At 38.5% G+C, this 26,725-nt stretch overlaps 1 protein-coding gene across 1 annotated transcript; it reads right to left on the reverse strand.

Annotated features, from left to right (window-relative positions):
- Positions 1-11,216: 11,216 nt before the first annotated feature.
- Positions 11,217-26,387, reverse strand: GABRA6 (gamma-aminobutyric acid type A receptor subunit alpha6; the record flags this gene model as incomplete). The annotated part of the gene is made up of 9 exons (XM_081232386.1): positions 26,335-26,387; positions 26,017-26,135; positions 25,360-25,427; positions 22,920-23,140; positions 22,752-22,834; positions 22,300-22,443; positions 21,736-21,888; positions 20,291-20,550; positions 11,217-11,492 (listed from the first exon to the last, which is right to left on the reverse strand). The coding sequence occupies exons 1-9, from the start codon at positions 26,370-26,372 to the stop codon at positions 11,217-11,219; spliced, it is 1,362 nt and encodes a 453-aa protein (XP_081088512.1). The 5' UTR covers positions 26,373-26,387.
- Positions 26,388-26,725: the final 338 nt, after the last annotated feature.

Below are 26,725 nucleotides of genomic sequence, written 5' to 3' on the forward strand. Positions count from 1 at the left end.
GTTTACCTACCCTTGCCTTCTTAGGAGAGGAAGACTAAAGCATAAGTTTTCCAATCAGGAAATGCTGGTATGACAGATATTCACGATTACTTGCTTCTTGGTTTTTACCACATATTAAGGTTTTTAAGGGTTCTGATTATAATCAGTCATAATTCTAGTTATTGTAACCAAGTTTCTTTATTTTTATTTTATTGTGATTAGGTGTTTAACTCTGCCTTTTTAAGTCTTTTGTCATTTATAGACAGTTGTACTCCGATGCTTTTGCAAAAGTGCTTCATCTTCAAGAAGATACATAGGAAGGACATTTTGACAAGTTTAGGTCTCTAATAAATTTTATATGATACAATTGAATGGGGTAAAAAATTAAAGAATCCTAATGGAAAGCCTGATGGCTTCCTAAAAAGTTAAAAAAAAGGATTGGTTACTGAGTGAACTGGTGAATATGGTTATGATTTTTATGCTTTTTGTCTGGAACATTACTGTTTTTTTGTTTGTTTTTTAAAATTAATTAATTTATTTTTATTGTTGGCTGCCTTGGGTCTTTGTTGCTGTGCGCGGTCTTTTCTCTAGTTGCGGCGAGCGGGGGCTACTCTTGTTGCAGTTCGCGGGCTTCTCATTGGGTGGCTTCTCTTGTTGCAGAGCACGGGCTCTAGGCGCACAGGCTTCAGTAGTTGTGGCACTCAGACTCAGTAGTTTTGGCTCGCGGGCTCTAGAGCGCAGGCTCAGTAGTTGTGGTACATGGGCTTAGTTGCTCAGTTGCTCCGCAACATGTGGGGTCTTCCCAGACTAGGGCTCGAACCCATGTCCCCTGCACTGACAGGCGGATTCTTAACCACTGCGCCACCAGGGAAGTCCAATATTACTGGTTTTGATCTGTGTTTTCCAGATATAGGGAAGCCCTTCCTTCAAGTTAGTTATAACTTATAGCAATTTGGTAAACTACACCTGTGGGTAGAATGGAAACATTTTTCTTTTCTCTCTGCCTGGTCCCTTCAGAAATTGGAGACTCTTGGGTTCTGAGCAGCCTCATCAGGTGGATGGGAAAAACTGTCTCCTGGCATGTGTGGGAATCTCTATATTTTGGGGACCTCTAGCAGAGAGAAATCCACCGAGGCAGAGCCTGATGGCAGGCCTTTGGCATGGCTTTCCTGGCCTTGAGAGGCTTTAGGGAATTCAGTCTGAGATTCCTTCTGAGGAGTTCTACCTCAGCCAGTTTGGAGGAGCCTATGTGGTCAATTGACCAGACTTATTTTGCAAACAAATTAGTCTTGATTTGGCTGTGTTTGGTGGTGATAAGAGTACTGTTAGAGAGAAAAATGTTATATTTCAGTAGATAAGAAATTCTATTCCTGTTGATTGAGGTCTAGATTTATAAAAATTATTGTATTAGCCTCACTTATGCCCTGATGTTCAGGAGGAAAAGAAAATTATCTAATGAAGTTGTCACAGAGCATAACTACTCATGATGTATGACTTCTTACTTTAAGTCTGCCACTGAAAGCACATGTACAATGCTCGTGTAATAATTCAGTATAAGTGATAAAATGTGTAGCCTATAAAATGTTTCCCCATTAAGATACCTCTGAGCTTGTCCACATTATCTGATCCATTTTCCCCCAGCATGGATAACTAGACAAATATGAAGGAGGTCAAGCACAGAAGGTCATAATCTGGACCCAGGGCAGGTGGCATTCACCCTGGCTTCTAGTGACATATACTTTGGTCTATCAAAAGATTTGCAATCAAAAGGGGGAAATGATGGGAACATTGTCACATATGGAGATATGGGGAAGTCATTCTAGCTTATACATGATTTAACTTAAACCTTACTGACCAGAGTGGCCTGCTTTGTGGCCTATGGACACATTGCTGTATTACTGAAAACTTGAGTTTTTCTGAACTATATGGGAGACCAGGACAAAAACCACAAGCAGGTGTGGTATTATCTCAGAATGCCAGTACTGCTTGTATTTTGTTTGGTGGTCGTGATCTCCCCTGTGTTGTACCTGTTAGATGTCTTACATATCATCCCTAGCCTGAGTGGAGGAATGTATTCAAGGATTGGGAAGCTACCATGGCCTCACTGCCAAATGACTCTAATTGTGGGGTCTATGGTGAGAAGCTGTTTTCATCCTCCTCTGGACTTTCATGAAAAATGGACCCAGCTAATGTGACTCTGTGGGGATGGCTGACAGTGGGGGACAAAGACTCTCACCATCTTCCTGTCCCACATGCCAATACGTCAGAAGGATCCCTGTCAATAAATGTTGCTGTACAACTGACTGCCCATGAACCCCCTTGGGCTATGCTGTGTGGAATGGAATAGGCTGGCTTCTGGACACATGAGCCCAACTAGTGGGATTAACTGTTTTTTGTTAGGGAAGACCTCATGGGTCCAGCTCTTAATGGCACTCAACATAACATGGGGTGGGCAGACCTGTAGTTTGACTGCTGGCTAGGCCACCAGAATGTTTCTTTTAGAGCTGGCGCCTTCCCCACCCCATGGGGGTGGCTCTGGGTTTGTGAAAACCAGGGGTGGCCTTACCTTCCTCATAACTTGTAAGGACACTGCTGTCATTGACTCCCTCTCCATTGACTCGGTAAGTGCTCGGCTCTAAAATTTGCCCACATCCTGGCGAACGAGTGTTCTGAGCATACTAGGTATCTTACTCCTGATGCTCTCTGGATGCTCGCTGTCTGTATGGTACTTGTGATATCTGGTTGCAGTGCCCCCTACATACCTGACCCCAGGGATATGGGGAAGAGGAGCAGACCAAGATTGCAAGGCTCCTGCAGGGTCTGTACGGGTGGAGTGTAGGGTCAGGCCACCCAAGATGACTGTTCTCTTGGTCTCAGTACATCCCCTGCCTGACCAGTGCCTGCTTCACCTACACCCCATTCACATTCCTGACCTTCTTAAATATTGCCCCCACCCCAGCTAGTGATTTAGGTCAGAACATCTCCACCATGATAGCTTATCAAAGGGGCCATGAGGGGTGTGCCTCTTTTCTACTTTCCCTGGTAACGGATGAGACAACCTGAGGTCAATTCCTCCTATAACTGGTAACCTCCCCTTGCCCCTGGGAGTGAAGACTGCCACCATGTCCTGCCCACTGTCTGCAGCACGTAGTGGGGTGTCACTCCAGGACCTTGCTTCAGACATGTAAGATCCTCCATCCATTAAACCACTGATGTTTCTTTCACCGACTCCGGGTTCTTTCTCCAGTCTTGAGGATGGGCAAGTACAGGGCTTGTAGGCCTGCTTGGTGCAGCCCATCACTGAGGTTGTGAGAGCTTCAGTAAGTTACCTAAGATGGTATGTTTTAAAATGTCTAGCTGTCCCAGAGAGCCTTCACAGTCCATGTTCTCTCCTGTGAGCCGTAGCCTCTTCCATGTTATTTCCATTGTTAGAGAAAGGGGACTTTACTTTTGGTCAAGATGTCATGGGAAGAAATTTGTGCATACTTGTTTGCTTCACATACACAGAAATGACAAATTTTTAAAAATATAAATCAATGGATAATTAGTCATATTCAAAAAAGAAGAGAAATCTCTCCATGTATCAGCAATCTCTTGCTGATAAGTTGGTATTCAAGCCATATGGGGGCACAGCAGTGGGAATCATATTTAATCACTTGAATGTTCTTGCAGTAACTTGGTACAACACAGAATCTAGCCAGGGGCAGGGGCCATGCTCCTTATCAATAGGCTGTAATTGGAATAGCACAAATTACTTGTCTACCTTTGCAAACCAGAAACTTGCTGGTGACCTGTGACCCAGGAATAGAGCAGAAGCATCCTTGCAAGTACATGGAGCCTATCTGTGATACTTAGGAGTATAAAGTTCTGCAAAAGACAAAAATGGATCTTGAATCCTGTCTGACCATGAGATACTGTGCAGTTAACACCACCTGTGTGAACCTAAGTTTCCTCAATGGCACAATGTGCATGAATAGAATCTACTTCACTGAATGGTTGTAATGATTAAATCAAAAATACATGTAAGTACTTATAAAAATGTCCTACTTCTGCTAAATAACAAGTATTTACTACTATTAAGACCAAATCATTTTACTTCCTTTAACTGCTTTTGGGAGAAATATTTTAAAAGGTGTCACATACCCTTCTGACATTTTAAATGGAGGTCATGGAAAGCTCATTTTAAAATTGTTATAAAATAATAGAAATTTAGGTTGTTAAAGGATTTTGAAAATCAGACCCCCAATTATAAAGATGTAGGAATAAAGGCCCAGAGAAGTAACTGACTTGTTCACGGTTTCACCTCCCCTAGTGCAGGAATCTGTTCCAATGCACTTGCACCAGGGCAGTGGGGCATTACTTTATAATGGAGGGCTGTGTGCCCCGATACCCAATGAGCCCACAATTTTGAAACTGATTTTTATATTCTACTCTCTAACTGCTTTCTATCTGCTGTCATTTCTACTTTTGGTTTATCTGATTCTAATGCCCCCCTATTTCTCCACATTTTACTCCTCTTATCCACATCGGGATAAGAAACAAATTAACCAGTGTGACGTAGGTTTAAAATATAAATGTGTAAGCTTTGAGTGAGGGTGGAGTGACTCTGCTGTGAGTAAAACACTTGCCTTTCAGTACCTTTATTTTGGTTTATTTATGTTGACTATTTCATAGCTGTGGATGGTAGTGGGAGTTGAGAGGAATTCTGGGCTGAGCATCAGGTTATTCGTTTTCTGAAAAATTGAAATCCCAAGAAAAGTGAACTACGATAAATGTGAGACATTGTTGCATTAGCATTTGGATAAATGTGAAAAGTAGACATTGAGAATGAATTAATGACCATCAACCATCACCACCAAAAAAATAATAATAATAATCCAAGAATGGTAACTAAATTAGGAGATGTTAATGTGTTGAATTAGACTAAAACGTAAAAGTTAAAGAAAGTAGTCTGTCAATTCATTTGGTATTAATTGAGAAACAAGCAAATTAATTTAAGAAATGTAAGAAAAGTATTTATATATTGTCTTTCTGACTCTACATAAGTCATCTAGTCTGCAAGAATTGCCGTTCCAAGGGAAATTATGTTATCATAATGCTAATCTCTTGTTTCCCCCCAATATTTGCCCACGTGCTCACGAACACATGCTGTCAGAAAGATGAATGTAGCTCAGGTTCTGGAGGATTTAAGACAATAATTGTCATCGATTTTTCTGGGACAGAAAGCATAAGACTGCCAAAATCGTGGGTTAAGAACATTATTAAACCATAACACATAATCAAATAGCCAAACTTTGTAGGAAGCTCTTTGAAAATGTACCCTTTGGGGCATCACTCAGACTTTTCAACAGTAATTTGTGGCTTTGTTTTGTTTTTGGTGTGATAACATACATTTTATTTTTGTACCAGCTAAAATCTGTTATCAGGAAGTTCGTAATTATACATTTCATAACTTGACATAAAATGTTTTTAACCTTAATTTTATCAATTGCAAATCAATGCTTAATACTAACCTATAGTAAGATGCTATGATGATGATACTATTACTACTCTAAGCAATCACTTATTATGGTGCTTTGTATATGCCAGTTACTCTTCTGGGCAATTTACATGTATAACATATGTCATCTGATTATAACACATGGAAATGGGCTTTTACTAGTAAGTGGTTTCTAATAACAAATCTCCCTGCTCCTGTATGGCTCCCCCACCAGCTCATTATGGCTTTTGGAATTCAACCATTAAGGAAGAATTTTCAAGAGCTTACACTGGATGCCAGAATAGTTTATGTCTCAGTCTGTGTTTGTGCTTAAGCTACTGTCTCTTAGTTGCAAATCCACCCTTCTGTACTTGACAACAGTGACACTAAACTCCACAGTTTTCATTTCTCCTTTTAAAATGCTTCCTACTGAGTTCTGAGAACAGGAGGCAGTATAGGGAGATGAGAAGGCAGAAGGAAAAAGTAGGAAGGGACTTCTTCATTCCTTCTTAAGCCTCTTCTTGCATAAGGAGCGTCCTCATACTTGACCCTCTACTTTGACCTCTACTTGATTCTTACTGCATTGCCAGGAATAGCCTCATCACTCCCCTGGCATTGACCCCTTCTTAAAGATCTGAGCCCCAGCTCCTTGGGAATCTTCCCCTAAGATGATAACTAGCCCTTTTTCATTTTACCCCAGTCCTAAGGATGGTAGCTGTTTCTCTATCTGAACTTTACTTGATACCAGAAGATTCTGAGAATTATTTGGTCATGTCCGTGTCCTCTGATGAACTACTGATCTCCTTTCCAGTGGGAAATGAGATACTAGTAATTCATAATATAAAGTCATATTACAATTAACTTAAATGATCACTTCTTATGGATTATAATGAAATATCCTGAGAACCCAGTGTCTTCAATCCTTAATTCTTATAGTAATCATGATGACTACAAGAACTGTGGGTGAGATGCCTCTTCTAACTGCACTGGAGAATCTACAGACAGAAATGTATAAACTCAGGGCTTTTAATCCTCAGTAGAGGATTAAATAGAGAACAGAAGAGCTTCTATAACACTCGAAAGAATCTCTTTTTCTTATAGTGCAGGGCTGGTTTCTTTTAAAAGGTAGATGCATATTTTAATTGTGCTGATTGCAGAATTACAATGGAAATCAAAATCTTACACTTGCCATGTCTCTCATGAAAAAGCGAGGATATTAATTGGGAAAGTGAGACTGAAACTTGTATGGTGACATCTGAGGGGACTTGAACAATGCTGAGAATCTTAGAACTCCAAGGCTAAAATTTCTTAGTAGTGGAAGAAATCTACCTTCCTGGATGTGAGAAAACTATCCTGCTGTTGGATTAAGACCCTTCAGTAATTCTGTGTGATAAAGAACTCCAAATCAACCAGCTGGGATGCTGACTGAGAGAAACGGATAGTAGAAAAAGGAAGTTATTTATATCTACTACAGTCATGTGACTAATTACAGAAATGGGGACTACAGGAGCTATGCATAGTTTATTTCTTGCTGCTATTATTTTCACAGAGATAGATATAGCTCTTCCTATCCATAAAGACCACATAGACATTTAGACATATTAATATTTGTATATATTATATGTTTTCTTTTGACCTCCTTTCTCCTATCCCCTTACTGTTTTATATAAAGGTAGTTTCTCATAGATAGGCTTACAATTGAGTTTTTAGGAAACAATATTCAGGTGGGACTCTGATTGTAATGGAAGATTAAATATCATCAGAAATGGTTGCTGCGATTGTTACCTAGAAATGAACACAGTGGCTGTTTGCATTTTGTGTATCTCCTTTTTGGACTAACGAAGAGAGTATTTTTGTTTGTATGAAGAGTAATTGGATCTTATGATTGTGAAACAGTATAAGTATGTACAGAGGTGTGTATATGGTACCAGATAACCAGAGGAGTGAATTATTTCAATTGTTAAGCATTTTTCTGTCAGCTCCAAATCCAACCTTCTATACTCTATTTTGTGATGCTCTGGCTGAACTCCTTAATTTTCATTTCTTCTCTGCCACTAGGATTTCTGTCAGGTTCTTCCAATAGGAGGGACTCAAGAGAGACTAGAAATCAGGTGAAAAGGGAAAGGAATATTCTCCCTGTTATAGTCTTGCTTTGCCTTTTAATGTTACCCTTCACCTTGAAATGACAGTTGATTCCAGTCTCCAGTTTTCGGTTCTCCCAGAACCAGCTTCGTTTTGCTCTCCCAAAGATATAGCAGGTTCAGCCAAGCAGCCCTTCCTCCCTGCAAGTCTGATCTCAAATGTATGTGTCGTCCCTCAAGCTCCTGAGATGCTAGCAGCATGTGGGCAGACCTCAGAGGTCTAAGACCCAGGTCTGAGGAGACCCTGCTCTGACTACCTGTGATACTCATATCAGCCGGGTGGTACCCTGTCCTTGGAGGTCTGATTCCCAGCTCTGGGGTTCTTTCCTCTGAGCTGCTGAGCTAAGACTAACCCCATCCAGGTGATGCCCTCTCTACAGATGATTAAATCCAGCTCTAAAAGGCCACTTGCACAAGTTTTTAGGTTCTGTTAACCCTGTCATCTTCCTTTTGGTGTCTGACTCCTGCAGTTACTATCTCTGTGTTGCTCATTTAATAGTTCATTCTGTATTAAATTCTCTCTATTGAAATACCTTGTCTGGTTTTTATTTTATGCAGTCCTAATTTGGTCTCTAAGAGCTGTATGCCCATTCAGAGACTCAATCCCTTATCTGTTTAGTTGGTGGGGGGACAGAAGGGATAGTATAAATAATACCAAGGTGGTCTTTCCCAAATTGTTTTCTGGGGAATGCTAGTTCCAGCATTTCCTCCTTGCAAAATAATATTTATGGCCATGTGGATTTGGGAAATGTTAAATACTCTAGCAAACTATGAGAGAATCACAATGCACATAAGCACAATAAAGGCTCTGAGAACTCCAGCAGAAAAGAAGTGTATTTTGCTTTGGCTCAGCATCTCCCCTCAAATTTTTTAACTGTTAAAATGTTTTAACAGAGTTAAAACACTTTAACTCTGTTAAAAATTTTTAACTCTGAAACCGTTCTATTTTCAGTTAACCTCTGTTACCACTCCATGATATACACTGAGAAATAGTATTCTCTAGAATCCTTAGCAGTTCAAAAGTTTTGCAGATTTTTTCAAGATCCCTTGAAAAAATTGAGGAGAAATCTAATGCCTATAATATGTAATGATTTTAGTGGGTTTTACTTATCTGTTTCAGCTCCAAGTATGGATGTTGACTGACAGTAATGTGCTTTGCAGTGAAATGTAGAATAAATGCTGAGGCAGGTCAGGATACAAGGAAAGTTATTACAGGAAACGAAAGACAAGGCAAGAGAACTCTGGAGGGGATTACAGAATAGACTTGCATTGTATGGTTATGGTTAAGTGAACAAGCTATGTATTCACACTGCCTAGGTATGGCTCTCAGCTATAACACTTGAGTGCCCCTTGATTTTGAACAAAATTACTCATCTTCACTGTGCCTTGGTTTCTTATCTTTAAATGGAGATAACAGCAGTATATACTTTACAGGTTTGTGAAGAAGATTAAATGTAACATAGGATATAATGTGATTAACACCTACGTAGCATTTAATTATTTAATGTACTCTCAAAAACAGGAGCAGGCCTTGTATAATGACTTAAGCTAGATAGAAAAGAATAGTAATGGGGCTTCCCTGGTGGCGCAGTGGTTGAGAGTCCGCCTGCCGATGCAGGGGACACGGGTTTGTGCCCCGGTCCGGGAAGATCCCACATGCCGCAGAGCGGCTGGGCCCGTGAGCCATGGCCACTGGGCCTGCGCGTCCGGAGCCTATGCTCCGCAACGGGAGAGGCCAGATAGTAATGAAACAAATATAAGCTGTTCAAAATGGAAGCACCTTCAGAGGGTGTCCATTCCATCCCCCTCGTCCTATAGGTGAGACTAGAACTATGTCCTCCAGAGGCTAAGTGATTTTGTTATGAGCTAATTAATAGGGAAGTTAGATGGATATCTCAACTTCCTCACTCTTGGTAGAGAGCTATTTCAATTAAACTCTAATTTGTTTGGCTGTAGAATTTTTTTGTATTTTCCTGGATAAAGGCAAGAGGTAGTAATTCCAGAATATTTCTTTCTGGGTTCAGAGCTCTGGCTGATCTCAATGATGTTTAAGACCCAGCTACAACTCATGAGGGGTTTATTGATTTGCACAAACCACACCACATGCTTTCTCCCACTCCTAGTTCCTGTTTCCCTAATACCATTCTGTGTGGGAGAAACATGGGTAGAGTTAGCCTCAGAAAGAGTTGGAATAGTAGAAAGGGAGAAAAATAGTTTCATTCATTTTTTCAGCTTGATCGAAGTACAGCTGATAAATAAAATTGCAAGATATTTAACGTGTACAATGTGAGGATTTAAATATATGTATACATTGTGGAATGATCCCCTCCATCGAGTTAATTAACACATCCATCATTTCACGTATTTACTTTTTTTTTTTCTTTTTGGTGAGAACATTTAATTTCTGCTCTCTTAGCCAATTTCAATTACACAATACAGTGTCATCAACTGTAGTCACCAAGTTATACATTAGATCCTCAGACCCCATTCATCTTATAACAGAAAGTGTGTTGAGTGAGCAGAAAAGAGATGAAGGATTGACTTTTTTAATATATCCTCTCTCTTTATTTTGCTGGTTACAGAATTCTGGGTTGAAAATCATTTTCCCTCAGCATTTTGAAGATGTTGTTCTATTGTTTTCTAGCAGGATTGACTATTTGAATACAAATTCACATCTTTTTTTAGAGCTGGGTCACCAAGCCTGGCTGTCCCATACCTTCTATCTCTCAGAATCCCCAGGGACACTAACACTGGGGAGGTAACCACTTCATTTCCCCATACTTAAGGAAACTTCTGAGCTTTATTAAACAGACCCAGAGAACCATGTTTATTGTTGTTTTGTTTAGTGATACACTTAGAAAGGTAAAGAATATGAGATATAAGAACAGTCATAATATACAAGCCTTCTACCAGTTCATGGAATTATGAATGAGCATATTATTTTAAAAGGAGAGCTTAATGAGGTAAAACAACATTGTACTGCAGTCCAACTAAAGCTATGTACAAATGCATATATAATTTATGATCTATGTATAATTCATATGTATGCAAACACCATATTTTATTGCGGTAAAATAGCGCAGCAAGGTTAAAAACAAATGGCTAAGCTCAATACAGGCTTTACAATGTCACTGAAAGCCATTTTACTAGCATAAAGGCCTCCAACATGCTGGTATTAAGGTACTGATGATTATTTAGACTATTTATATTTTGTTCTTTTGAGAACTAAGCCAAAATAAACATTTTAAGGCAGCCTTTGGAAGTGTCAGCATTTCTTATTTTTATTTGCTTTGTGGTAAATGATATTCACAATATTCACAATTAAAATATTGAATAATGAAGGACAAAGAATGGCAAATTCATCTTGAATCCATTTTATCCTTTTATAAAATTTTCTCTAATGTGCAGAAAAGTCATATTTTTCAGCAACCTTCACCTTCCAATTTTGAGGAGTAACATTATTGCTTTTCTTGCCCATACATGCTTACTCAAAGCTATGTGTTAGAGATTTTCAATTTCGATTTCATGTTCAGAAAAGCATCTATACAAGTCTCATTGCTATTTTTAAACATTCAGAAAATGAGAACTCACAGGATACAGGTTATTACGGCTGCAAGCTACTCAACATTGCTGCTCACCTCCATCGTGTCTTTGGAAAGATAAACTATCCAGTATACAAGGTTGAATCCTGCAAATGCAACTGGGAAGAGAATCCGAGAATACTGGTCTATTTTACTGGTACCCCCAAAAGTAGGAGACAGAGGTGGGGGGGTGACAGGTGTTGACTGTAAGATGGGAGCTCTTGTGAGGACTGTGCTGGCCTTGGGGGATGGAACTATTGGCAATGTCAGAGAGGTGATTCTTTTCTTCAGATGGTACTTGGAATCAGGATGCTGTAGAGGAAAAGATACATATATATTCAGCCTAGGTAAAAGAATAGACATCACTTAATCATTCATTTTTTCATCATTGACAGATAGTTACTGACTACTTACTATATAAGTTAAAATATCAGCAAATTCTTGATAGTAATTGATGGTGCTACTTTTCCAAGAAAGTGGTAAAACAAATTTTAAAAACATCAATCTGCTAACATCCAACATCCTATAATTTAATACATCAGCAATTGATGCTAAGCATGTTCCATGCCCCAGAAACTGTGTTGAGTGTTGTACCATTAGGAGCTAAGCCAGGTTATAAGGGCTTATCCACCCACCACCCCAGTTATACATAAACCTATAGGGCAATGGGTATGGGCAATGAGAGGAAATTTCACTTTGGAATGTGTGGGCAATTACTCAATACAAGAAAATAACAGCTTGGCTAAATGGTATCATTCTTCTAGACACATTCCCAGCCTACAGCCTAATCTTTACCATTCATAAATTTGAACCAACTGAGGTATCAACAACAGCAAAAAAATATAAAGGTGCTCACGTACATCAAAAGCGAGTGACAAAATAGAAATACCCTTATATTGAGTGGGATGACTGTTCTTCCCTTGAAATACAACTACCTCTTGGTCCAGAGTTCTATATTGAGAGCTTTCTGCTTTCCATTCAGAGCTTCTCTACTGGTCTCCCTCCATCTTAAGTTACCAAAGTGATATATTTACTAACCTCAGAATTGTCATATGTTCTTTTCTATCATGAGATTTTCTGTTCCACTGAAATCATAAGACAACCAATCCTAATCTTGAAAGGGATATTCAGTGCATTAAGTAACAGATGAGAAGGCTGAGGTCCAGATGTGGGAACTGCTTTGCCCATAGTTTCACAGCCCGTAATAAACCACCTTGGTCAATCTCACTGCTTGTTTCATCCCAGCATTTTCTCGTCTTTAAAGTATTGAGCCTGGTTCAGAGACTCTAATTCTATTTGCTTTAGACTCCTTTCATAATGGTGGAGACTAGGGGGCTTCCTCTGATTCTTACCTTTTCTTGTCTACGGCCTATAATAATCACTCTCCTTGTGGCCAGGTTGTCCTTGCTGGGTCCCTGCCTTCACACCCTGGCTGTACATTAACCCTGCTCTTGTAAAACTGCCTTGTTTTCTCCTTGGCAGCAGAATCACCACTTTGCTGCCTGGCAGGGTGTGTTACTCACATGGACACAGACTCCTGGAGCTTTAGACAGCAGCCCCCCAGCAACAGGATGAGGCCGTCACCTCCCCTGTGCTGGTTGAGCCACAGGACCAGAATTACCCACCGACGTGGTGACATTTGAACTGCGGGAAACAACAACCCCGAGAACCCCTCCTCTCTATACTCCCATCCTGAATTTTGCTTTTGATTTGTCATGGAAGTTTGCCCAGTATCTATAATAGTCATCACAGAGAGTTCAAGCCCACTGTGCTTTTAGGGGCCATGGGAAAATCTGTTTCTTTACCAAAAGCAAAAATAAATCAGTATGAAGTCTGATTTGACATGACCATGGTGAAGTTCAAGCAAAGAATATCTTTATTTATTATCTGTTGACCCAGTATTAGGCTAGGCACTCTGGACAGAATTAAATAAATCATAGGTATTGGAGGTAGAAGAGAATTTAAAATAGAAGAGTGCCAAGTCTACTGATCTTGAATAGGAAATAAGTGACATTTTCTATTAAAAATATGTAACAACCCAGGACTACTGTGCCCAGGGTCACTAGATAGTGTGTGGATAGGACCAGAGTAGTGGTATTTTGGTCTCAATGCATGCTACCTGTATTAGAGAATAAACATAGCATTGTCTGCCAAGAGCTTTCTACCATGTTTCTCAAACTCTGATTTGAATTTTCAAATATTATATATGTTATTAAAATATTCCCCACCTGAAAGAGCAAAATTTGTCACTGTTAAATTCTTCAGAAAGAGCTCTCCTCCTCCCAGATATAAGGAACATTAAAATACTTTACTCTAGTAAATCTTCTAAGGATCATAATGGAAAGAAAAGAGGGCAAGGTTTTAGAGCAGATTTTCTTTCTAAACACGTCTTGATTTTTAATAGCATGCATTGTCTGTCTGACGCCTATGTTTCTTCCTTTATTAGGGAGAAAGAGGGCAGACATGAATAAGTTCACTGAGATGAAAAAGTGTTTGTAAACCATAATCTAGCACAAAAAAATGTAAGGCATTGTTTTACCTCTCTCTCTCTTTTGGAGATGTTGGGAAAATTTGTCAATCTCTTGGCATTGTCACAGTGTCACAAATGACTTAATGAAGATTGCTGAACAACCCTTGTCCAGAGTTAAGCAACATCATTCACCACCTAACAGCATGAAAAACTTATGCACAATGGCATTAGCCTGGAATTAAAGGTCTCATACAGTAGGATTCCTCTTTTCCTCATCTGCTTCCCCAGACAATCTCTATGGAGGGTTGCTTAGGAGTTAAGAGGGCAGCAGAGTCAGAAAGCCCTAGACTGCAATTCCATAGATACTACTTAGCTGCTGTATGACTTAGACATGCCTTAGGAGTCACTGGCTCTCCCTGAGCTTACATTGAAATCAACTATACTTCAATAAAAAAAAGAAAATTAAAAAAAAGAAAAAAAGAAAGTTAGGGACAATTACTGTTTCAGCTGTAAGGTTTTCTTCTTGTCTTTAAGAACTTGAGAAAGGAAATGTGTCTTTTCTCTGTACATATTTCTGCCTACCTAACTGTTACAACTCTCTGCTGTCATCACCTCTTCCCTGTATTATTTCTGTTGTGCTTTATCCCCTTTCCTGACATGAAATTGCCTTAGTGGTAGAGGGCATATTATTCTCACGTGTAAGTGTTCCACGGTGCCTAGCCAGTGCACAGAACACAGTGAACGCTTAATAAACATATGCCAAATCAACAAATGAATGAAAATCTAAGCATTTCCCAAGACTTTTTAGAGTAGTCAGGCAAAGAGAAGGGAACAAAACGTTTTATGATTATTTTACACTATGTTTTAGCATATTGTTCATATTACATTATATTATAGTTACCATATCTAAATGCTTACCATTAACAAGCACTACATGGCACTTTGCATGCATTATTTTGCTTATTCCTAGGAAGAATCTATCATGTAAAAATATTTTCATTTCAGAGATGAGCAAATGAAGGTGTAAGCAGAAAGCTCACACAAGTACTAAGTGCAATACCTCACTCAATCCGTCTCAGATGCCTGAGATCATACTCTTAGTAAATATTACTTTTTCTTTCCATCAGCTTTAGGGTTTAGGGCATGGTTTCTCAACCACGAAGCTACTGATATACTGATACTTCTTAGTTGTGGGAACTGTCCTGTACATCATGGGGTGTTGAGCAGCATCCCTGTCCTCTATCCACAAGATGCCTGTAGCACCCACCTCCTCGGAGTTTTGACAACCAAAAATATCCTTGTTCCTTGACAAATGTCCTCTGGGGGAAAATTCACCCACCATTGAGCTTCACTGGTTTAGAATTACACTGTCTCATTGCCCAATGATGGCTGGGGGATTTCTAGCAGGCAGCAAATACAAGGTGCTCAAGGAAATGCCAGAGGGCTGGCTAACCCACACGCTGGATAATCAGCTCCTGGATAATTGAGAATCGGCAGTGTAGGAGACCGGACACCTAAAATTTAGAAGAATCACACTGAATTTCTGAAATGAAAAGAAAGCCAATATTGCAAACCATTCAAGCTACAGGTTTGTGTAAGATCCCGCCTGCTCTACTGTAAGCTCAGCAGCTTCAGCTGATGGTAAAATAGGCTTTTGTCAGAGTCCAGATGAGGGCTCAGCTTGGGGCTGTCACTGTTTTGAGTGGAACGCCTGTGGTTTTGAATTTTTCCGGGGCTCCCCTGCTGTTCAGTGTCATCCTGCTTTGGGTATTTTTAGAGCACTGTTTTGTTTTAAGTAACGCCATATTGCAAAGGTACTTGGAGTCGAACTGGACTTTGTGACAATCAGTTATTTGGTATAGGGATGAGGCATTTGGGAAGTACTTGGAGCAATTCTGATACAGCATTTAGTGAGTCTAATATATTAAAGAAGAGGGGGCAACGGGTTACCTCTTAGGAGAAATATTCTAACCAGGGCTGCATTACTCAAGGGACAAACAAAGTATCTGCTTTTAGAACCAGCGAACAGGGGCACCAAAAACAAGAGAAAATATTTTTGAAAACATTTATTATTTGACTTTTTTTTTTTTTTTTTTTTTTTTTTGCGGTACGCGGGCCTCTCACTGTTGTGGCCTCTCCCGTTGCAGAGCACAGGCTCTGAACATGCAGGCTCAGCGGTCATGGCTCATGGGCCCAGCCGCTCCGCGGCATGTGGGATCTTCCCAGACCGGGGCATGAACCCGTGTCCCCTGCATCGGCAGGCGGACTCTCAACCACTGCGCCACCAGGGAAGCCCTATTTGACATTTTTTAAGCTACATATTAATCATTATGGAGAAAATAATCTCTGTCAAATGTCCTTACATTTATTTTACAGCTGGTAGAATTGAGGAGCGGAGACAATGCCTGCAGAGAAGCAGCTTATTGGTAGCAATCTTGTGGGTCAGTGGTGCTAGTGGCATGTCTAAAAACCACACTGGAATGTTTGGAGGGTGCAAAGAGGAATATTGGATGGCGATTTGATGGAAGGTAGAGGGAAAGAGCCAACCACCTACACCTCTCATCTAATCCACCCCACCCTCTCCATAAGTCATATGACGGCGCTACCATGGGGAAGGGACATCATGATCTTTCTGGTGCTCAGAGTCTCTGATGGTCTTAATTCAACTGTTAATTCTTTGGAGTAATGGTAGTACTGAAAGAAATCTTAGCACGATTTGGAACAGGGGAGGTAAATCTTTCAGTATGCTATGATTCATATTTTTCTACACAGGTGAAGGGCAACATAGTAATGGCCCAGCAGACGTTCCAACCTTGGAAAGAGTCCAGAAAGGACATTACGTCTTATTTCCCTCTCTGTGCCCAAGTTTCTAACAACTGACTTAGAGTTTCTAGAGCAGGGCCAGGCTCATCTTTCTTTTCTCTGCATAGGCATCACTTCCTCCACAATCACCCCTCCAGACTGAGTTAGGTACTCTCTCATGGCTTTTTTTCAGCCTTCTATACATGTCTAACCACAGCCTTTATCACAGTATATTGTCATGGCTCCTTGAGTAGTTTCCTCTCTTCCTGCTCAACAGGCAGCTCGATGATGGAAGAGGCCCTACTGATGTCACTTACTAAGGTAGCTTCAGCATTCTACAAAGGGTCTGGCAAAAAAGCACTTAACAAATAAAAGGCTTATGGTATGAATAATTTGATGAGCACATAGGTACTCAATAAATTGGTGTCAGGTGAAAAGAAAAAGTAACATAATCGGTATAAATATAGTTATTATCTTGACCAATTAAATTTTGGTCAACTTAGTTTGTAGATAATTTACCAAGAACATCACACGTTCTGTGAAAAAGAAAAGCCACATTGGGTGTATTGATGGGTGGGGGGCCAAGGGATTCATTCTTAGGAACATAGTGGTGAGGGCTTAGATTTTTAAAATAACAAGAAAACTAGCAAAACATCCAGAAAGAGATCAAAGTCTAAACTTGGTCTTATATATAAAATAAGTGTACCCCAGACACATAATAAGCTCTGAAACATAAATACAGGAATAACTCTCTAAAGCCAAAATAGCATACCAAATAAAAACAATATGGAAAGATACCATATAAGCAGGAAAGAAACTGTGGACAATTTCTTCTCAAAATCCAAAAATATAAAGTCTCCACTTCCAAATGCCTTAAAATAAGAAAGATTAATAGTCTATAGAGCACTTCTGAAGATTTAGTTTTAGATGTCTCTTCAGGTGTGAGTACTAGGCTTTAAATGCCTGAATTTTTTTGTCATTATTATAATAAATTTCAAGGTCAAATTCAAAGTGATAAAGTTTTCACATTCATTCTAAGCAGTTTCCTGTGAAAAGCAATGTGCATATTAAAACATACAACTTAGAATCACATGAAATATCCAAGCACTTAATCTCATTTCAACTTTACCACATTGGTTTGCTATTTCAATGTCCAACTTACTCAAGTAATGTTATTTTGATTACAACTGAATAGGCATTTTAAAATGTCATGGTATTTGAAAGAAAAAATAACCTTGCAATCATAATATACCATTGTGCTGTATAAATTCAAAATGTGTAATTTATGTTTGTTCCTCTATATTATATAAGGCAATAGCCAAGTTTTGACATAAATAAATGAAACTGTACATGTTCTTTGTAATCATTTATATTTTTTGATGCCTACAAGGTTAATATTGTTAGGTTTGGTTACTTTTTTTTCATTTTTCAACTTTGACTTAGCCTTTCAGAAACAAAATTCTCCTTTTCATTGCCTTGGAATATTTTAAGTGGAGCCAGGTTTAGAAATATAATTTTTTGTAGGGAGAAAAGTCAACTTGCAAGGAAAAAACTACTTTGAGATGATTTAAATGCAATTTTTTATCCAGCTTCCCAAAGGACCTGCTCATTATATGTTATTATTTTAGAACTATTAGAAGATAGTTTACATGAAGACCTGAGATCTTAAATTCCATCTTATTAATAAATTATACCTTTAAAATAATGGACTCAGGGAATGATAACTATGCTTTCTCTAAGGATTTGAAATCATATTCTTCTTAGTAATATATATTTTATTTTTTTTTCGGAGCACAGGCTCTAGACGCGCAGGCTCAGCGTCCATGACTCATGGGCCCAGCCGCTCCGCGGCACGTGGGATCCTCCCACACCGGGGCACGAACCCGAACCCGTGTCCCCTGCATTGGCAGGTGGACTCTCAACCACTGCGCCACCAGGGAAGCCCAGTAATATATATTTTAAAAGAGTTGAAGTAAGGAAGTTGGTCTTTCTTTTTGTCTCAATATCAGATCAGTGACTATATTCAAAATCACTTTTCTTACCTTCTTTGTCATGAATTTCTCTTTTTATTTTTACTGTGTTTCTCAAATAAGAAACTGTTAAATGGAATTATGATAAATATTAATTCTTCTTCCTTTCCAGCTATATGTTAAGATAATATATGACCTTTGGACAATATGTCAATTATATACCTATGTAAGTACAGATAGGTTGTAACATAATCACTTATTTTTACACACAAAATAATTCTAAAAAATATTTTGAATTTATCTTTTCTGAAAAATATAATTTTCAAGTCTTTTGAACTGGGTCTTTAACATATTTTTGTTACAAAATTTATATTTTTGTGAACTTTCAAAGCACACACCATATATAAGAAAACATCATTAAATTAAGGGAAGAATTTTGGGAATAACCTTACCTACATACAGAGAATCTTTCACCCAGTGGTACGCACTCTATTATATTTCAGTCTTTGAAAAAGTGTTGGGGAGGTTAGGGCCTCAGCCTCTGTAAATCTGTGGATATTAGGAGTTCTGGAATCAATTCCTAGTTTTTCTACCAACTAGTGCCCGATGTTTTCCTTCTCTGAGGCTCTGCTTTTTATTTGTAAGTGTAATTGGACCAGATTACTGGATGGCAAACTTTTTTTTTTTAAAACAAGGTCTAACTCAAGAAAAAAAAAGTCTTTAAATTACATATTGCCACTTATCATGGGACTGGTCTTATCCTTTAGAGAAAATGTAAATTCTCAAACAAGTTTCTAAGTTTATCAAAGAGAAAAGTTTCAATACAAAATTATCTTTTAAAGCCAATAAACATCTGAGTATTTGGAAAGTAAAACACACATAGTTTTATAATTTTTATCATAAAATTTAACCAAGAATTAACTGGGCTGTATGTGGTTTTGCGATTTGGAAATAGTCATGAGAATTGATCAGTTATAAAGAAATTTTCAGTTCAAAGTGTCTGCGTTACTTGATTTTGTAGAGCAAAATTTTCCTCTTTTCAAGAGCTACTGTTTAAAGTTTGTTTTGAAATAAAAATGTACACTTGTCAATCAGTTCTATAATCCATTTTTTAAAAAGTACATGCAACTTAATTGTGAGAATTTATTCATATGTGAAATTGAAATTTGGGGGCACATTTAAGACCCTTGAATTATTAATGCTAACATTTATTTTTTATTCAAAAAAACTTTGGGGACCAGAGCTTAGCCACAGCAAATCTAAACTTAATTTTATAGGTATTTCTCACTGATTGTGTCTCAAAAAAACACATTAATATACATAATAATATGTATATTATATACATATAACATGAATGTGAACATGAGAATGTTTTCACATGAGTCAAAAACTTGGCTTATGACTCAGCATTCATAGAACCTAATATACACAACTTGCCCTCCTGAAATAAAGCAGCAAGTGGATTTCTAACAGAAATTGTCCATAGGAGTCCCTGTTTGTTTCCTTCAGACTCTGAAACCTCATTAGGAACTTTTTTTTTTTAACTTTATTCTCCCTAGTCGGTATAACAGAACCTGTTCAAAGGAAACATCTAAAGGCTAAGAATTTTCTGTCTCCTCTGAGAGCTTGCAATCTGCCAGTATTAGTGAGGATGATGAATGAGGAATACCAAAAGTTTAGAGCAAAGATAAATGAAGGGTTGTTGCTTGGCTTTTTTCTGTGAAGCTGGAGAAGAAGTTGGCCTTGGAACCAAAGTTATGTAACTCATGCCCCACTAATATTACTTTTGGACTATCTAACTGTTTGTGGTAACTATTTCGGCTGCCTTTTCCTATATGGTAGCTAACATTAGAAAAGTAAACAATTACCAAAACAATCTCAGCTTCCAAGGGTTCAGTCGCTTTTGATATTGTCACTGGGGGTGAGGCTGCAAACTGTGCCTTCCTTTTGGCCTTCTGTGTCTGAAGATTGGTAAAGTAGTTGACAGCTGCGAACTCAATAAGGGCAGAGAAGACAAAAGCAAAGCAAACAGCTATAAACCAATCCATGGCGGTCGCATAAGACACTTTTGGCAAGGAGTGCCTGGCACTGATGCTTAGAGTGGTCATGGTTAAGACAGTGGTGATCCCTAGAATGAAACAGAATGAGAAATGCACTATTAGCATTTGCAATCCAATAACAAGATCAAATGGGACCATGCTGGTAGAGAGGATTTTTGTTACAAATGTATTTTTTGTTATTATTTTATGATTTTTAATTGTTCACAGTTATCATAGGCATTCACATTTTGGTTTCCTTCAAAACCTAGTGTGGTGATGTGTATTATTAATAATAATATATTATAATATAATAATAGCAAATTATTACATAACTAATAAAACTTTGAACTTCTGATCAAATTATTTAATAAGTCTACGCATTGTGAATAATAAATATAAATTAGATTTCTGAAATTTTTTCATTTCTAGCTTGGTTTTAAGATAAAATATTTAATCATGAGAAAATAATTTCATGACTCATCTGCCAGCAGTTTTCTGTCTTGGGGGATTTATATAATTCAAAGATGGTAAACATCATTATATAAATATTCTTTTATAACTTGCAAAAAGAGATCTATTTTAGTATGGTAAATTAAAAAGTCAAAATTCATCTGAGATTTCAATTAAACTCAGGTCTTCCCTATGAACTAATAAATTTATAATCAGGAAAACTGAGAAAAATACTGGATTTTGTTACAGATGATATTTTTCTGTTATAGCTCTTTTACTTCATTTTGTTCCATCACACTAGTAGTGATTCTATACATCATAAATGTAACTAAATATTTAGGTTGAACAATGGGGAAACTGGTGATATTTAACTATTTTTAGACCTAAAAAATGGCAAATTTTTTTAAGATCCAACCTAATAAAAGTGAGATATAATTTACGTATCTGTGGGTTCAATATCTTAGCCTTTTTTTCATTGCTTTACTTGTCAGTTTTTAATTTTCTGCTTTCTTTTTTTAGTTATGAAAAAGCAAATTGAGTTTAAAAAACAAAACAAACCAACCAAAAGACAACTCTCCTAAATAGGGCACGTCAAAGTCACAGGAAACCAGCCAGAATTCTTGCTGAGACTAATCTATTGTTGATTCGCCACACAACGTGAGATAAGATGAGGGTCATTTTATATGATACATGTGTCTAAACGAGATAGGAGTTTATTTCCTTTGTGGGTTGAAAAAGTGCACTGGTGTGAATGTTCCCGTAAAATACACAAGCAATGTGAGCTGGAGGATGACAGAAAGTAGAGCCCAAAGAGTGAAGCATACCAAAGACAGTTCTGGCCGGAACAGACTCCTTATTAATCCAGAAAGACACCTGGGAGAGTATGACCGTCATAATACAAGGAGTATAGATCTGTATCATAAAATAGCCCATCTTCCTTTGCAAGTGGAAATAAACTGTCATTATTACGTATTCACCTGTTGGAAGACAGGTATATCAGGATTATTGCTGTTGACAGTGTGCAGAAAGAATGCAGCTGGAAATAAATCTTGCAGATCTTTAAATTAATATGGGTGGGAAGAAAACAAGTGAAGACATTTTTTCAATGTATGACAAAGCGACTCAATCAGCAGATGATAGATGCATCAGCTCATTGTTTTCTGCGGGGTTCTTTGTGTCATATACATACAAAACTACTCACTCCAAGGCTACACAAATCTTTATATGCACATGGTTGCAAAATCAATTTTAAAGGAAGCTACTCATCACTTTAAAATAACAAGTTTAGCTAAGGATGGATAATGCAGAAGAAAAAGAAATAGATATTTTGAAAATGTGCACTGGAGTCACCATGCAGGATTACATCCATGCATTGGTCAAATGCTTACCTGTGTTAGATTTAATTGTCTCACTAGATACCGTTTGTCCAATCAGATCATACTGAAGGAGGCTTGAAGATTCTTCTGGGACTTCCACTGAGTAAAGTGGTCCTTTTTTCCATGTATAAATGATTTCACTTTTGGGGTAAGCATCTGAATTTTTTAAACAAATTAAACAGAGAAGTAAATCTGGCTAATAGTGTGTTTTTTTTCTTTCAAAGAAAATCTTGTTCATTATAAAAAGGAAATACAAACAAATTTTTTAAATGATTTTCTTTAATCCTGGTGACCAAAACCTCTGACTGTATGATTGAGAGACATGATTAAGGAAGTTAATTCCTGGAATCATACTGAGAACGTCAGAGTAATATTTCTCTTTTGCTTTCCAGTGTCTGACTAAAACCAAATAATTATGTATTTTGAATGCATTATTTAACTCTGAGAAGCTTTTTGTAACTTACAACTCCCAAACTTGAGTGGACAAGCGTGCCCATCCATAGGAAAGTTAACCAGCCTCATAGGACAGTCAGCATTGATGGTAAGCCTAAGGGACATTGAAGTAAGTGGTTCTGAGTTAGTATGATGGGCAAATAATTTGGGCAGAGGAAGTAGAATTGGGGAAACCTCACCTCATGGTGTATAGAATTGTTCCATTCTGCATTATTCTGAAGAGTTTGTTAGGAGTTGTCATATTGTGAGCAATTGATTTTTTGCCATTCCTGAAAAAAGTGTCAGGTGTCCAGATTTTACTGACCATCAGGTTATTCAAACTCAAAATCTCAGCTGGCCCCCCAAACTTCAACCTCTCATCAGTCCAAGTCTGGCGGAAGAAAACGTCCATTGTATACTCCTAAGACAAAATAAGAGATTCATGCATGCTGGGCAGATGGCTTATTAAGAATAGTTTATTCACTAGCTTACATACCCAATCCTAAAACTTAAGAAACGAAGCAACTTTTTATGACAATAACCTATCAGGAAAGTGATGATTTCAGTGAATTATTATTTTTTCACACTCTAAGATTGTAATATTGTTACAAAAAGATAGTGTTGTATTGTGCAAACCTCTCTCTTCCACCTTCACCTTCCTTAACATTCTTCCTCTTTTTCTATCAGTCATCCATTTCTTCATCTATTGACCTATTGAGTTCCCCCTCCTTAATTTAGAAGAAAAATAGAAAAAGATTTAGTCTAGGTTTTGTGCTGACCTTCCTACCATCAGTGAGTCTAACCATTCCCTTAGCAGCTTGTTCACCTTCAAAGGTATCTCCGAGCAACATGGTACCACTTAGTAAAGTTCCGAGGATAGAGAAACTTTACTTGATAAGCATACTCGTGTCTGCACATCATGATTATTTTATACTGTTCTCAGAGAACATAAAAGCAAATGTTACCATAATTACCCAAACAGAACATCATTTAAGCATGCATAGTCAAAATTATGAGTTTTAATTTGTGGCTTTTATGAAATAACATTAAAAATCTTAAGAATTATGATAAGGGCCTTTGCAAAAGTCAATGATAAATAGCAACTTATAATTATGTCAAAATATTGTCAAGAATTGCTTTGCCTACTTTATATGTTCCTTTATGAGACCTATTACTGCAAGTGGTGATTATATTTTAAAACTATAATTTGACACACAATATATCCATATAATGATGATCCAGGATATAACAAGCCTCTCTTGTACAAATATAAGATGCGTGTCTTAGGCTTCCCTGGTGGCGCAGTGGTTGAGAGTCCGCCTGCCGATGCAGGGGACACGGGTTCGTGCCCCGGTCCAGGAAGATCCCACATGCCGTGGAGCAGCTGCGCCCGTGAGCCATGGCCGCTGGGCCTGCGCGTCCGGAGCCTGTGCTCCACAACGGGAGAGGCCACAACAGTGAGAGGCCCGCGTACCACAAAAAAAAAAAAAAAAAAAAAAAAAAAAAAGATGCGTGTCTTAAAAAAGAGACACATGCATAAAATAAATTCTAAGTGTCCCCAGATTTAAATGGTACCGTAGAATATGGTTGTGGTTATTTATTCTTGGGGTGAGTCAGTACTCAAATGAAAAATATGATAGTTAAATAATTGAGAATTCTGGAAAATGCTGACTCTAATTTCTCTCAAGTCTTAAGACATCTATCACTTAAATAAAGTACTCCTCACTCTCTCCCCCTCTTCCGTGTTGTTTCTTCTTACTTCTCTTCTCCTGCTCCCCCTTTCTCTTTCTCTTTCTCTTTCTCTTCTTCCTTTTTCCCTTTTTTATTCCTCCTCCTTTCCTTTCTCCTTATCTTGCCAACTCAAAAAGCAGAAGATGAAAGTATCTAATAACTGTTTATCTAGAATTACATTCCCCTAGTACATTTAATGCACCACTTTAAAGAGTTATGTTTTTCTTCAGTTTTAGTATTTATATTTTACTTTTAAGGGGACATACTACCTGAGAAATATGAAGGAATATCATAATATACTTTGTTCTAGAAGGCTGTTTCAGGTTTTCATTGCTGCTTACTATAAATACCCTCTTATGAATCCTATAGCCATCTGTACCTGGAATAGAGTCCCCAGAACACCTGTTGGTCCATTTGCAAACATAAAAGGTGGAATGCATTAGTCTTTCCAAAGGACTCCCTTTACTGTTTTAATAACACATACCGAGAAAGATGCACTGCCAAAACAGCTATGTTTTAAATTTAATAGATATTCGCAATATACACTTATGTAGCATACCATCTTTGCTGGTTTTTCTTTTTTCTCCTCCAAAAATTTACTAGGACTTCATAAAGATGGGGAAAAATCTTCTCTTTGTAGGGAAGAATAGATGCATAATATGTGAACAGAAGAGAGGATATCATCATAAAAGCCCCCTCAGATTAGTATTCAAGCAGAGCCTTTAGTGAAATGTGAAGGAGATTAAACCAGTAATCTGCTCTAATGGCCATTCCTTCCCAGCAGGAGCACACATATTGCTTTTGGATCTGGAGCCAAGTTTGGTAACAATGCCCCTTATCATTCATTCTGGGATTCAGCCCTCTCCCCCCACTAAGCAAAATTACTCTCCTCACTCAGAGCTCACTCACCATCTCCACATCTGACACGGGCCCAAAACTTGTTACGTAAATGTCTGTTTTGACTTCAGTGACAGCACCTGAAATGAGCCCAGAGGGATGGGGGCAATTATCATCAATGGTGTTAAGGGGACTGAACTGAACAACTCTATCACAAAGCCCCTTCTCATGGCCAGAATCTGCAACCCATCCTAAAGTAATTCCAGCAGCAGGAATCCTTTGGATTTTCAACTCTACAAACTCACACCAGTTGCATTATTTTGAATTTATTCTGGCAAAATTGTGAAATTTAAGGAATGGAAGAGAACTAGGTTAGTATTCTAAAGAAAATTACAACAATAATTAATGTTTAGTGATAGCATTAATAGGACAAATGCTAAAGAAAGTGTTTTATATGGCGAATCTCATTTTACACTCAAATGCCCTATGAGGCAAACACTGTTCATACACCCACACTACAGTTGAGAAAGCTGAGGCTTAGAGAGTTCAAATGACTGGCATATAAGGTTGCGAATTGAGGAAGGGACAGAGACTGGATGGGAACATACACATGGTGCCTCCCCAGGCCCTGCAACCTGCCACTCTGCTATCTTGAGACCTCTGTGCCTTGGAATGGCACTAAGGGGGAAGAAAAGTACAGACATTTGGTCTAGTAAGGATGCCTCTCACCTCCAAATCCCGGTCGTAGCCGATTGTCATAGCCTTCAAGCAAGTTGTCCAGGATCCGACTGATGTTTCTGGAGTAGAAGCTTCCTTCATCTTCAAGTTTCCCTAGGGCATTTTCTACCCTGTGAGTAGACAGTAAATGACCCTCACTCCTGGCCTTAGAGAAAATAGGCTGTTCATTCCAGCCTCGTCTACCCCACCACACATACATGCCACACCACCCAGGCTACTTCCATGATTTGGTAGAGAAGTCACCCAGTGGGTGTGTGCTTGCCCTTTTCTCCGAGCTAAAAGGAAAAATCAGAAAAAAGTCTTACTCACCATAGAATAATGTAGAGCCAGGGCAGAGGCGATGCCATCCTGCAGTGCACTGAAATGCCCAGTTCTCCCTCCTCCTGGGTTCTCCTCCTCCCAACCAGCTCCCCTTTGCCAATTAACTAGAGCAATCTCCCGGACCACTCATAGCCCTTCTTGTTTGTGTCTGGCCAGTAATCCAGTAGGTGAGAAGGTTGCCAGCAACACTTGAAGGGTTCCCCCTGCTCTCTTTACTCTCTGTTCCGTCTTTTCACATGGAGCAAGGTGGTTTGCAGTCTTAGAGTACGTCCTAATGGACACTCAGCCTCCTCTGACTGACTTAGTTGGGAAATGAGAGTCTGAAGGGACAGTGCATGGTCAGAGAGCAGTGACAATAATTGAATAAGGCACAAGGGGA

The sequence above is a fragment of the Mesoplodon bidens genome (genome assembly GCF_964165515.1).
Source record: "Mesoplodon bidens genome assembly, chromosome: 4".
Classification (NCBI taxonomy): Eukaryota; Metazoa; Chordata; class Mammalia; order Artiodactyla; family Ziphiidae; genus Mesoplodon; species Mesoplodon bidens.